This window comes from Gopherus evgoodei, chromosome 3 (assembly GCF_007399415.2).
Source record: "Gopherus evgoodei ecotype Sinaloan lineage chromosome 3, rGopEvg1_v1.p, whole genome shotgun sequence".
NCBI classification, from domain to species: domain Eukaryota; kingdom Metazoa; phylum Chordata; order Testudines; family Testudinidae; genus Gopherus; species Gopherus evgoodei.
The window spans coordinates 9,716,611-9,730,659 of NC_044324.1; the positions used below are offsets into that span (position 1 = coordinate 9,716,611).

The window sequence follows — 14,049 nt, forward strand, 5'->3', positions numbered from 1 at the left end:
AGCAGCCCCCCATCGCCTGCAGAGGAGGGACGGGGCTCTGTGCCTGGGACCCAGGGCAAGCAGCAGGCACGCGGCCTGGTGCCCCTGGAGCAGCAAGAAGCATTTGCTCCTGAAGGAGGAAGCAGCCGGGGCAGAGTCTCCGTGTCCCCTCAGGACTCACTGCAGAGGGGTCCAAGCTGCCCCCCTTGGCTCAGCCGAGAGCCGGCGCGTGCTGCCAAGCTGGGGGAGCAGCCCCTCCCCGGCCTGGCTGGCCCCGCTCCCAGCTGTGGTGACTCACGGCGGGGACTGGGCTGCGCGGGTGCCAGAGCCGGGGAGCGCACTGACTCACAGCCGGGGAGCGGCACAGGGCACCGGGGGAGGGCTGGGGCACCGGCTCGCCGGGTGATTCACTCGGCACTTGCTGACTCAGCCGCTTGCGTTGGTCTCAGACCTTGGTGTAGACGAGCCACCTGTTAACGACTTTAGGGAGCTGCCAACGCAGACAGGTCCCCTCCCCCCCAGCAGACAGGGCCCCGGCACCCTGGTGCCACATGGGCCCTCTTGGCACCTTGCCAGGAGCCAGAGCCCGAAGCGTCGCGCCCCAGCACCAGGGAGACAGAGACACATCCCGTGTGGGCTGCTCCTCCCCAACCCGGCTCAGCCCACCCTGCCTCAGCTTCCCCGTGACAGCCTCCCCCACTGGAGACCCCGACTCCGGCTGGACCTTGGGGAGCAGGGTCAGAGCAGGAGGGTGGCACAGCTGGGCTCCAGGGCACTGCCTATCTACGGCCCCCGGGCCCCAGCCCACCCCCTCCTGAGGACCTGGCAGACTCCCGGGGTCTGTGATAGCCAGGGCAGAGGATCATGGGGATCCTGCTGGGCCCCTCCAGTAACACCTCCTCCCCCCTGCTCCCCCAGCAACTCAGCCAGGGCTCCCACCAGGGGCTCCAGTAACGCCCCCTTCCCCCCTGCCCCCCAGCAACTCCCTCGGGGCTCCCACCAGGGGCTCCAGTAACGCCCCCTGCCCCCATTCCCCCTGCCCCCCAGCAACTCCCTCGGGGCTCCCACCAGGGGCTCCAGTAACACCCCCTCCCCCCTTCCCCCTGCCCCCCAGCAACTCAGCCAGGGCTCCAGTAACGCCCCCTTCCCCCCTTCCCCCTGCCCCACAGCAACTCCCTCGGGGCTCCCACCAGGGGCTCCAGTAACACCCCCTGCCCCCATTCCCCCTGCCCCCCAGCAACTCCCTCGGGGCTCCCGCCAGGGGCTCCAGTAATGCCCCCTTCCCTCTCCCCCCCCCCCAGCAACTCCCTCGGGGCTCCCGCCAGGGGCTCCAGTAACACCCCCTCCCCCCTTCCCCCTGCCCCCCAGCAACTCCCTTGGGGCTCCCGCCAGGGGCTCCAGTAACACCCCCTCCCCCCCTCCCCCCCCGCAACTCCCTTGGGGCTCCCGCCAGGGGCTCCAGTAACACCCCCTTCCCTCTCCCCTCCCCCCAGCAACTCCCTCGGGGCTCCCGCCAGGGGCTCAAGTAACACCCGCTCCCCGCCCCCCCCCCCCCGCAACTCCCTTGGGGCTCCCGCCAGGGCTCCAGTAACACTCCCTCCCCCCCTGCTCCCCCAGCAACTCAGCCAGGGCTCCTGCCAGGCACCCCCAGTAACACGCCCTGCCCCTGCTCCCACCACCCTCCAGCAACTCCCCCAGGGGCTCCAGTAACGCCCCCTCCCCCCCCAGCGACTTCCCTAGGGCTCCCATCACGGGGCTCCAGTAACGCTCCCTCCCCTGTTCCCCAGCAACTCCCCCAGGGCTCCTGCTGGGCACCCCCAGTAATGCCCCCTCTCCCCTGTTCCCCCCGCCCCCAGCGACTCCCCCAGGCCTCCTGCCAGGCAGCACCCCGCAGCTTGGGACAGGAAGTGGCAAGCACAGCTGCAGTTCCCAGGGGCTGTATTGCCCCCGGCACAGCGCGGGACTCACCCGTCGGATCTTGGCCCAGTTCTTCTCGGCGGACAGGCCGTTGAGTGCCCCGGCGATGGCCAAGAAACAGCCCAGGAAGCAAGGTGCAAACCCACCCTGAAAGGGAGCCAGCAGTGAGTGCCCAGCAGCCCCCCCGGCCAGCTCTGTGCACCCAGGCTGGACCCACTCCATAACTTGGCCCTGCTGAGAACCTGTGGCTCAGCCTGGCCAGGCCGTGGGCACAGGGGCCGGGGGGCTCTGTCCCAAGCTCGGGGGGGCAGGAGGTGAGGGGCTGCACCCCTTTGCCCAAATGCAGCTCCTTGCAGGGCTCCAGCCCAGCCTGCCCCCATCTCTGCTGCAGAACTTCCCCAGGAGACCCCACCCCAGTGTGCAATGCAGGTGGGCTGCTCTGAGCATGGAACAATGCATGCTGGGACCCATTGTCCAAGGGGCAGCCAACGGCCAGGGTTAGCAGGGGGTGTACAGCCTGGGAGACACCTTCCTTCGGCTGGCACCGGCCGTGGGCACGGGAGCCTGGCGGAGGGAAGCCCCAGGCAGTGCTGGATCCTGGGCGTGTGCTACATGGCCTGGAGCGCAGGCAGGCCCCAGTCCAGGAAATGCAGGTGCAAATGCACATGGCTGTAAGGGCACAGATGTACCCCCCCCCCACGGGCACCATCTCCTGCAGCCCCATCCCTCACCCCACCTCCTGGGCAACCACCTCTCTCAGCTCCACCCCCAATTCCCTCTTGGGCCCTCACCTCCCCCCAACCCCCAACCTCATGTGCCCTCCCTGCGCACTCACTCCCCTCAGTCCTCCCCCAGAAACGCTTCCTTTACAGACCTGATCCAGCGTCATCTTCTTCAATGCCACCATCTTGGTGTTTCCTGGGATAAGACGATCCAGGAGCTGGTACCAGCCTCCCACCACAGGGCCCTGCAGGAGAAAGGGAGTCTGGCACTCTGTACCTCAAAGCAGCACCCTGGAACCCCCATATTCATCCTCGTCATAGAACTGTATTTCACACAAAGCAGGCCATGAAAGGTATCAGAGGAAAGGTCATGATCTGCTGAAACCCACTGCTCTGTCCAAATACATCTGTCGCTGGTGGGTGTGAAGTGATGAGATTTGCTGCATGGTTGTTACTGAGCTACGCTGTAAGTTTGCTAGTGACAACACGAGAGGTTCCCCACTCCGGAAGGTGTCAAACACCCACTGATCAGCAAGGGATTTACAATGCTGTAAGAGGGCTGCCCAAGCATCACCCAGTGGGGGATGCTCAACTTGGTGACTCCGCAAAGCCCACCAGGACACATCTGGGCTCGTGTTTTCCAGGCACACAGACTGAGGGATCAAATAAGGGACAGTGGGATGTGCCTTGGCCTTTCTCCCCTCCCGCCTACACTGGAAGCAACAAGAATGCTGAGCAGACAAAGACTTAACTGAAGAGACTGGTCCCAGGCTTACAGGAAGCCTGGAGCATCCAGTGAAGTGTGAGGACTGGTTTAAACTGTGTGCTCACCTTTTCTTTTCTCTGGTAGCCCTCTTTGACCCTTTGTGCCGACCACTTATCATCACAGAACATGTGTGTCACGGAGTCCCCAGGCGATGCTCTGGAACTGCTCCCCACCAAGCCAGGCAGGACTTTGGGGAGCCTCCTCTCCCTTGGAGCAGACTTGTTCAGGGCAAGAAGCTCACACGGCTTCACCTCCTGGGTCTCTCCTTGGAGTGTTCAGCATCCTCTGCCCCAGCGGGGTCCTGGGGAAGCCACAGGGTCCTGCACCCCCACTTTGCAGTCAGACGTGAGTCTCAGCCAGCCAGTAACACAGAAGTTTATTCGATGACAGGAACAGGGTCTAAAACAGAGCTTGTAGGTACAGCAAACCGGACCCCTCAGCTGGGTTCATTCTGGGGGGCAGTGAGCCAGACCCCCCACGTCTGCACTTCACTCCTTGTCCTCAGCCAGCTCCCGACTAACCCCCCTCCAGCCCCTCCTCTCTGGTCAGCCCCTTTCCTGGGCCAGGAGGTCACCTGATCCCTTTGTCTCCAACACCTTCAGCTGGCACCTTTGCAGAGGAGGGGCCCAGGCCATCAGTTGCTGGGAGACAGAGCGCCAGGCATTTAGGTGCACTGGCCCTTTGCTCTGCAGCAACCACACACCCTTATCCCACCACCTAGATATTAAGAACTGCAGAGGGGACACTGAGGCACCAACACAGTATTCAAAGAAAGCATTGTGACGAACTGGGAATGTTCTTAATGTGTCTGTAGTTAATAAACTGTTTTCGATTTTACCTTAAACAGTGTGTTTTGCTTGAAGTGTTTAGGAAACCTCAGCTCAGGTTACAAGGGATAGCGTGCCTCCTCTCCACATCAAGCTATGGGCGGACCAGGCAACGCACTCACACTCATCAGGCTTCTGACCAGGGCAGGATGGTACAGCTCTGAGGTACAAGGCCCGGAGCTGGTGCCTTTCTCTGCGTGATTCAGGAGCGGCTCTGGGAACATTCATGCACTCTAGCTGGGTGTGGGGCTCCACACGCGGTCATGCTGAGTGATCACAGCACCTGGAGGGGTTTGCTGCCTGTCACTAGCAAAGCATTGAGAGACAGCCCAGGCTGGAGAGTTAAGTGGGCAAAGCGCCACCCCAGGCCCGGGCTCCTGTCACGGGGTCATCCCAGCAGGAGCCTGCTGTAGTCCCTGCAGCTCTGCCTCCTGGGCTCAGATGGGATTATAGAGAGCACAGGTTCAAGGCAGCGGCAGTGCACTGAGCTACATGGCCCACAGACGGACGGACGGGCCTTCCCTATAGCGGGGGGGGGGTGTCCTGTGCCAGCACCCCGATGGGCATGACAGAGGCCCCACAGACAGAAAATGCCTCCCCTGTATAACAAAGTGGGGCTGTTCTTACTGTTTCCTCTGAATACTGTGTGCGGGCCCCCGTTTCTGGCCGACCCTCTGTCATCTGGCAACTAAAGGCCAAGCCCTTCTCCCCTGCAAGGGGATGCTAAAGGTGTGGGAGAACAAAGACATCAGGTGACCTCCTGGCCCAGGAAAGAGACACAGCCCAGAGAGGAGGGGCTGGAGGGGGTTTCAGTTTGGGGCTGGCTGGGGACAGGAAGTGAGGGAAGACGGGGGGGTCTGGCTCACTGCTCCCCAGAATGGACCCGGCCGAGGGGTCCGGTTCGCTGTATCTACAAGCTCTGTTTTAGACCCTGTTCCTGTCATCGAATAAACCTCTGTGTTACTGGCTGGCTGAGAGTCACGTCTGACTGCAAAGTGGGGGTGCAGGACCCTCTGGCTTCCCCAGGACCCCGCTGGGGTGGACTCTCTGTGGGAAGCGCACGGAGGGGCAGAGGATGCTGAATGCTCCAAGGAGAGACCCAGGAGGTGAAGACGTGTGAGCTTCTTGCCCTGAACAAGTCTGCTCCAAGGGAGAGGAGGCTCCCCAGAGTCCTGACTGGCTTGGTGGGGAGCAGTTCCAGAGCCTCGCCCGGGAACTCCGTGACATCCTGCACCTGCAGGGCGGTCAGGCTATTCTGTCCTGGTGCAGAGGGGAAACTGAGGCACAGGGAATGGGGGCAGGCTGTGGCTATGCTGCCAGCAAGTGCCTGGGAATGGAGCCCGTGTCTCTCTGAGCACAGGGCCCAGAGCCAACGTGGGGGAGGGACTGGTGGGCGCTGAGAGCTCATTGATCCGGAGGTAAAGGGACAGGCTGGTATCGAGGGTCTGGATCCAGCCCCTGGGGCCCAGTGCAGTTCCGCAGCCTGGCAGGAGATCCCCCAGCAGAGCCAGCAAAGTCCTGTTCAGCCACGGGCACCAAGGAGACAACGCCCCCCACGACAGCCTAGAAAGGCACCCTGAAAACTCACATTGCAGCCAGGGCTCGGCACAGACCTCCACCACACAGGCTGGGGGCTGCCCAGTGCAAACGGGGGCCGGGGGCATCCTCCCTCGGAGCCAGCAGCGCAAGGAGGAACCCTGCGAAGGGCACCAGGCCCTGGCGGTTGCGGCCAGTACAGATCCCTGGGGCTCTCGAAAGAAACACGAATGGGAGAGACAGGGCTGAATGCAAGGGTGCCAAGGTCCTTTTGTTGGCTCCATCACTGCCTGACACTACGGGCCTTGGGAGAGTCCCCAGCTTTCTCCAGGCCTCGCTTTTCCCACCTGATCCTGACTGAGCCCCTGGCTGGAACGCAGGGGAGCCTCTGCGGTTGTTCAGCTCTCAGATGGAAGGCAACGCCAGCACTGACCATGAGGAGGACAGGCCCCCTGCGGAGTCCACAGGCTGCAAAGGAGAGACTCAGTCTCCCCTGTGTGCGGCACTGTTCCCCCGCGGGTGGGAGGTCTGGGGGCTCTGGGGCAGGTGAAGACACAGGTGTGGATGGCGCCTGGCGGCCTGGGCCCTTAGCTCCCATCTCCATGCAGCTCCTGAGAAGACAAGGGCAGATCCCACGGCTGGGATGTGGACACCTGGCGACCAGCGACCCAGAGAGAGGTGCTCCTGCCTCTCCGCAGGGGGCTGAGCCCCACCCCCCAGCTCGGGAACAAAGGCCTGGGGGTGAGGGGGTTAAGTGTGGGCTGTGGGGAGCAGTCGGGGGCACCCTGGGAGTCTAACAAAGGAGATCGGACAGACGGGGGGACAGAGCTTGAAGCACGGGGGTCACTGCGCTGGGCTGGGCTGTAACCGTCACTCCTCTGGGCTCCCCAAGGGCTGCCTGGGCCATGTGCCAGGCCGTGGATACACTCGCCTGTCTGCCCGCGCTGGGCTGGGCAGAGGCCAAGCTCCGGACAGAGAACTGCAGCCTGAGTGGGAGCAGCTGGTGGGGGCAGGCGGGGAGCTGAGCACTGGTGCCCCTCACCTGCCAGCCTTGCTGGGCTGTCCCAGGGAGCTGCTCCCCCTCCCAGGCTCCTCAGTGCTAGGACTCAAGCCAGGAGTTGTTCAACACAAGGGCATGGGAGCGGCCGAGCGGCCAAGTGCCACATAATCAAATTGGCTCCTGGCCGGTTCCAGCACCACTCAGCACTTCACCCACCGCGGCACAGACTGCAGGGCTGGGGAACAGCTCCTAGGGCCAGAGCCCGGGCAGCGGGAGGCTGGGGAGTGCCCTCCTGCCCCAGAGGGGTGCTACGCTGATGTCCCCCACCCTGGGCTCTCCTGCAGCATGGCAGAGTCCCATGGCTGTCTGCTGGGGGGCCCTGCCAACCCCAGGGAGAGAATTCTGCAGCTGCTGCCTGCTCCCGACCCTGCTCCTCGCACACCTGGCACCAGGCCGGCTCTGCATGCTGGTATGCGCACAGCCTGCTGTACTGGGTCCCTGCTCTGCCCCCAACGGGCCCTGGGGGGGCAGCACTCACCACAAAGCAGAAGCCAATGGCCATCATCTTCAGTGTCCTGCGACTGCTGTGCCCACTCAGGCCCCTTCTTTCCACCAGCTGCTGAGAGATCACGTCTCCAACTCCCACCAGGGACCCTGCACAAAGCAGCCCCCAGCTGGGTTAGGAGTGCGGACGCTTGCTGCCTCCGCCCCCAGCCCCATGCCCACAGCTGGGTCAGGAGAGTGGACACCTGCTGCCCCCACACCCCCCGCGCCCACAGCTGGGTCAGGAGCACAGATGCCTTCTGCCCCCATACTCCTCCGTGCCTACAGCTGGGTCAGGAGCACAGATATCTGCTGCCCCCCCCCCCCCACATGCCCACAGCTGGGTTGGGAGCACGGATGCCTTCTGCCCTCCTCCCACGTGCCCACAGATAGGTCAGGAGCGCAGATGCCTGCTGCCTCCCCCTCCCCCCTGTGATGCAGTAGGGACTGTCTGTGTGGGGGATGGGAAAGCCGGGGGTGTCTTTAGGTGAGCAACAGGCCCTAAGCCTGTAACCTGAGCCAGGTGGGGGGGAGGGGGTTAGCGCCTTGGCCCGGGAAGCTGGACGAAGGAAGGGGCCGGCTGGAGGGGGGGCAGTTCAGTTTCGGTTTTGGGCTGGGTGGTTGGAAATCAGGGAATCCCTAGCTGGGGCCTAAGCTTCCTGAACCCCCAGAAGGACTCGATTGAGGGGTCCTGGCTGTGCCCGCAAGCTCTGCTGTAACCTGCGTTCCTGTTGTCCAATAAACCTTCTGTTTTACTGGCTGGCTGAGAGTCACTGTGAGTCCCAGGAAGAGGGGTGCAGGACTGGACTCCCCCAGACTCCCCCACACTCCATGACAGCTGGTGGCAGCGGCGGGAGATACTGCACCCCGTGGACGGCGCTTCCTGCAGTAAGTGACTGGGGAGCAGTAAAACGAAGGGGTGATTAACCCCTGGGAGTGTGTGCCCAGTGAGAAGGACTTTGCAGTAACAGGGTCCCCGGGGGATTGCAGCGAGTGGTCCCGGGGCGGAGGAGTCGGCAGCTCGACCCTGGCAGAGAGGTGGTGACCTCACAAAGGGCTGGTGCACTAGGGGTCCCCCTGGAAACCGTGGGGAGCGGCGAGCACCCCAGCCTGTGAGTGCCCAGCAGGAAGATGTAGGTCAAGTGGCGCAAGTGCAACCTGCTGGAGCTGTGCAAGCAGAGGGGGCTGCGCCCGGGGAGGCTCAGCAAGGACCAGCTGATTGCCCAGCTGGAGCAGGGAGACTGCACGAATGAACGGAGCCCTGTCTCTGAGGGAAGCAGCCGGGCAGATGCAGCGCAGACACCAATATCTCTCCCCGCTGGGAGTGGTCAGCTGGCGGATGAGGGCTTCCCGAGACCCCCCCTTCCTAGGCCTAGGGAAGGGTGAGGAGGAGCCCAGCAGCTACCGAGGGCACCGTGACCCCCCCTGGCCAGCAGGGGATCCTCCCAGCGAAGCCCACCCCCCAGCAGGGGATCCTCCCGGCAGCGCTCAGCATCCGTGGAGCAGAAGCAGCTGGAATGGGAGAGAGAGCTAAAACTGAGAGAGCTGGAGGATCATGAAAGACAGAGAGAACATGAGGAGAGACAGGGAACATGAAGAACGACAGCGTCATCATGAGCTGGAACTGGCGAGGCTGAGGGGCAGTGGGCCCCCGGCTGCGGGGAGTGAGGTGGGGCCCAGGACTGCGCGGAGCTTTGAGAAGTGCATCCTGGCCCAGCGTAAGGAGGGGGAGGACATGGATGACTCCTGGATGCCTTGGAGACGGCCTGCGAGCTGCACCAGTTAGCTCCGGCAGACAGGCTCCGGGTTCTCACCCCCTTACTGGACCCCAGGCCGTGGCATTGTACCGCCAGCTGGGAGAGGAGGAGAAAGGGAACTACGAACTATTCAAGCAGGCCCTGCTGCGCGAGTTTGGGCTGACTCCTGAGATGTACCGGGAGAGGTTCCGGAGTCAGGATAAAACCCCTGGGGTCTCATATCTGCAGCTAGCCGTCTGCATGGAGGGATACGCCAGCAAGTGGGCAGATGGGGCCCAGACGAAGGGGGACCTGGTTAAACTGCTGGTACTGGAGCAACTGTATGAGTGATGCCCATCTGACCTGAGGCTGTGGGTGAGGGACCAAAAGCCAGAGAACCCGCGACACGCAGGGCGGCTGGACGATTAGTTTGTGAAGAGCCAGTCGGGGGGTGGCAGGGAGGAGTCCCAAAGGAACAGGCCCACCGCGATGCAGAGAGAGAGAGTCATCCTGGGACCTCCCAAAGGGGGAATAGGGAGAACCCCCTCCCAAGGGGAATGCCCAGCGTCAGGGACAACCGACTGGTTCGAGGGGACCAACGGGACATGAGCTGCTATCAATGTGGCCAGAGGGGCCACATACAGTCCCAGTGCCCCAGGCTCAAGGACAGACTGAGCAGACCGACCCCACACCAGGTTAACTTGGTAGAAACACAGCTGGGCAAGGGGCAGCGTTCGCAGGAAAGGGGGGCTGGCCGCGTACCACCTGCGAAGGAGGGAGGAGGGCCCCAGGTCAGCTCCTCTGCAGGGCTGGATGCTCCAGGCTCCAAGTTTTTGGTTTACTGGGTGGGCGCGGGGCTGCCCCTCCGGAGAGAGTGCCTTGTTCCCCTGGAGGTAGATGGGAGGAAGGTCACTGGGTACTGGGACATGGGCGCAGAGGTGACACTGGCCCGGCCCAAGGTGGTGGCCTCAGATCAGATGGTGCCCGACATCTACCTGACCCTGACGGGCGTGGGCGGGACCCCATTCAAGGTGCCCGTGGCGAGGGTACACCTGAAGTGGGGGGCCAAGGAGGGCACCAAGGACATGGGGGTACGGCCACATTTGCCCATGGAGGTGTTAATGGGGAGGGACCTCGAGGACTGGCCAAGTAACGCACCGGGGTGCCCTGGTCGTGACCCGTAGTCACAGTCAGCAAAGGGCCCTGTGCCCCAACAACGGGGAAGGCACTCTGCCCGAGGCACAGGACCCTAACCTGGTGGGGAGGGAACGCCCAGGTACACGGCTCAGAGAGGCTGCGGCCTCAGACCCAGCTAGCGAGAGAGAGCAGGTCCCCATCCCTGTCCCAGCTGCTGAGTTCCAGGACCCCTCAGTCAAGTCCTGCTGGGGTTCAGGAGGCTTAGTCCCCTGAATTCCCACCACCCAGCCCAAAACCGAAACTAAACTAAGCCCCTCCAGCCGGCCACTTCCTTTGTCCAGCTTCCCGGGCAAAGGTGCTGACACCCCTCCCTGCTCCCTGGCTCAGGTTACAGGCCTAGGTCCTGGTCCCTCACCTAAAGACACCCCCGGCTCTCTCACCCCCCACACAGACAGTCCCTACTCCATCACTCTCCCCCCCGCACCCACAGCTGGCTCAGGAGCACGGATGCCTGCTACCCGTCCCCCCATGCCCACAGCTGGGTCAGGAGCATGGATGCCTGCTACCCCGCCCCACACACAGCTGGGTCAGGCTCTGGCCCATCCAGCCCTGTGCCCCATCTCTGACAGTGGTTGCACCAGGTGAGAAGCAGGTCTGAGAATCCCTCAGTCACAGATGTGGGACAATCTGAGCCCCCGCCCCCCTGCTGCTGGTCTCTCAGGGCAGGGCTACATTGCAGTAAAAGACCAGCGGCACAACCGCACCTGGCGCAGGGCAGCTGGCTCGGGCTGGAGACAAACATTTCTTATAGCCCCACAGGCAAAGGCCTGGGGGCCTGAGCCAGCTGTCCTGGGCCAGGCGCGGGTCTCTTCCTGCAGTGCAGACACACCCGCGTGGTGTAAGCCTGAAGCAGGAGGTTTAGTGTGACGCCGTCTCATTAACCATCACTCTGGATGTCCCTGTGACCTACAGAAAGGTCCAGCCCCTTTCTGAATCCTGCCCATCTTCCTGACTCAGTGACTGCCTGGGGCAGTGAGCTCCACAGACCCCTCCCTCATTGAGCTCCTTTCCAAGGTGACAATCCCAAGCTCATCACTCCCTCTGCACAAGGCAGTTTTCCAGGCACACAAACTCCCTCCAGCTCCCAGGTGAGCTGGGTCCGAGCCCTGCACAGCATCCGCCATCTCTCCCCATGCCGTGTGCATCCAGCCCCTGCAGCCGTGTTTCTGCCCAGAGCCGAGGTGCCCGCTCTGGGGCTTGTGCAGCCCCCGGCAGATGAATGGCCAGTTGAAAAGTTTCCCTCCATTACTCTACGTTTACCGACGCTGAATTTCATTCACTGGTGCATGGCCCAGTCCCCTGGCAGGCCTATTCTTCCTGAGTAACTGCAAGCTGCCCCTTCCCTGCTCCCCCCTTTCCAGATCATTAACCACCAAGCCAGGCAGGACTTTGGGGAGCCTCCTCTCCCTCGGAGCAGACTGTCTGCAGGGCAAGAAGCTCCCACGGCTTCACCTCCTGGGTCTCTCCTTGGAGCATTCAGCATCCTCTGCCCCTCCGTGCGCTTCCCACAGCAAGCCTGCCCCAGCGGGGTCCGGGGGAAGCCACAGGGTCCTGCACCCCCACTTTGCAGTCAGACGTGACTCTCAGCCAGCCAGTAACACAGAGGTTTATTCGATGACAGGAACAGGGTCTAAAACAGAGCTTGTACATACAGCAAACGGGACCCCTCAGCCGGGTCCGTTCTTGGGGGCAGTGAGCCAGACCCCCATGTCTGCCCTCACTCCTTGTCCCCAGCCAGCTCCAGACTAACAACCCCCTCCAGCCCCTCCTCTCTGCTCAGACCCTTTCCCAGGCCAGGAGGTCACCTGACCTCTTTGTCTCCAACACCTTCAGTTGGCACCTTTGCAGGGGGGGGCCCAGGCCATCAGTTGCTAGGAGACAGGGGGCCAGGCATTTAGGTGCACTGGCCCTTTGCTCTGCAGCAATCACACACCCTCATTCCACCACCTAGATACTTAAGAACTGCATAGGGGAAACTGAGGCACCAACTCAGTATTCAGAGAAAACATTAAAAACATTCCCAGTTCGCCACAAACCCATGATGGGATCGGGTCCACACTCTGCTGCTAGCCGTCAGCCACAGTGAACACTGACCATTCCCTCATCGTCTAGCCAGGCTCTGCTCTGTCACAGCCCTTTGCCTTCAGCCCTGGACACCTCAGCAGCCTCTTTGGCGGGCCCTTGTCCAAGTTCGAAAGTCTGTCAACCAGTTCTCCTTTCTCCCAATGCTACTAACATGCCAGGGAGCACGGAGCAGCGTCGTCAGTCCCTGGCCTGAGCCGGGAAGCGAATGATCCAGCCAGCAGGCCCAATTCGGGGATGAATCCTGCTCACATGCAACCTGAGGCACGCTGGGCATATGCTAAGACTGTGTGTCCAAGAAACGGAGCTGGCGGAGCTCTCAGATCCTGATCTTTTGAGGGGGTTGCTGCTCTGTTTTTACTGATCATTTCAACAGTTCCCCAGGCTCATCCTGGAGCCTTTTTCAATACAGGTACAGCATTGGCTACGCTCCAGTTCTCTGCAACAGAGCTGCATTTAATAAGCATTTGGATACTTCTGCTAGCCACTCGTCCAGCCCATGCCTCAGCCCCGGGGAATGGAGCAGCCAGGCCTGGTGCCTTCTCCTGACCTCTCACTCTCTGACAGCGCCTTGTCTTTCCTAGCAGAAAGGAGCAGCTCTGGGATAGGAATGTCCCCCCATGCTCCTCCCTGCAGATTAATGCAAAGAAATCGTCTAGCTTCTCAGCAACTGCCTTCCCTGCTAGCCTGCTCCCTGCAGCCCCAACCCACCAGCACCCTAGCCTGGCTCTGGGCAGGCATTCTGCGGCTGAGGACCTTTCCCCGAAGAGACCTCTGTACCAGACGACTGAAGGGTAGCTAATGTAATGCTGATATTTATAAAAAGGCTCCAGAGGCAACCCTGGCCATTACAGGCCCGTGAGCCTAACTTCAGCACTGGGCAAAATGGTTGGAACATAGTAAAGAACAGATTGTCAGATACATCGATGAACATGATTTGTTGGGGAAGAGTCAACCCAGCTTTTGTAAAGGGAAATCATACCTCACCATTCTATTAGAATTCTCTGAGGGGATCAACAAGCATGTGGACCAGAGGGATCCAGTGGATATAGTGTACTTAGATTTTCAGAAAGCCTTTGACAAGGTTTCTCACCAAAGGCTCTTAAGCAAAGAAAGCTGTCATGGGAGAGGAGGGAAGGTCCCCTCCTGAATCAGTAACTGGTTAAAAGACAGGAATCAAAAGGTGGGAATTAATGGTCAGTTTTCATAGTGGAGAAAGGCAAAAAGCGGGGTCCCCCAGGGCTCTGTTCTGGGACCAGAAGTCATTGTGGATAGTTCTCTGAAAACATCTGCTCGATGTGCAGCGGAAGTGAAAAACAAACAAACAAACAAAAACCCTAACAAAATATTAGGAACCATTACTGATAATAAGAGAGAAAATATATTGCCAGTGTATCATTCCATGGTACACCCACACCTGCGTGCAGATGTGGTTGCCCCATCTCAGAAAAGGTCTATTGGAATTGAAAAAGGTTCAGAGACAGGCAACAAAATGATTCGGGGATGGAACAGCTGCCATATGAGAGATTACTAAAACTGGGACTTCTCAGCTTGGCAAACAGAAGACTAAGAGGGAATGGGATAAAGGTCTATAAAATCATGCCTGGTGTGGAGACAGTAAATAAGGAAGTATTATTTACTCCTTCTCATAATACGAGAACTAGGGGCCACTCAATGAAATGAACAGGGAGCAGATTTAAAACAAACAAAAGGAAGTGTTTCATCACAAAAGCACTAACAACCT

General features: G+C 61.0%; 1 protein-coding gene across 3 annotated transcripts in view; it reads right to left on the reverse strand.

The window, feature by feature from the left end:
* Nucleotides 1–14,049, reverse strand: part of LOC115647983 (protein Mpv17-like) — a 46,319-nt gene that overhangs the window by 7,551 nt on the left and 24,719 nt on the right. For all 3 annotated transcript variants that reach the window (XM_030554984.1, XM_030554987.1, XM_030554986.1), the window contains exons 3-5: nucleotides 7,286–7,401; nucleotides 2,771–2,863; nucleotides 1,948–2,043 (exon numbers count right to left, since the gene is read on the reverse strand). In XM_030554984.1, coding sequence (XP_030410844.1) covers nucleotides 1,948–2,043; nucleotides 2,771–2,863; nucleotides 7,286–7,401 — 305 coding nt within the window. The remainder of the gene's footprint in view (nucleotides 1–1,947; nucleotides 2,044–2,770; nucleotides 2,864–7,285; nucleotides 7,402–14,049) is intronic.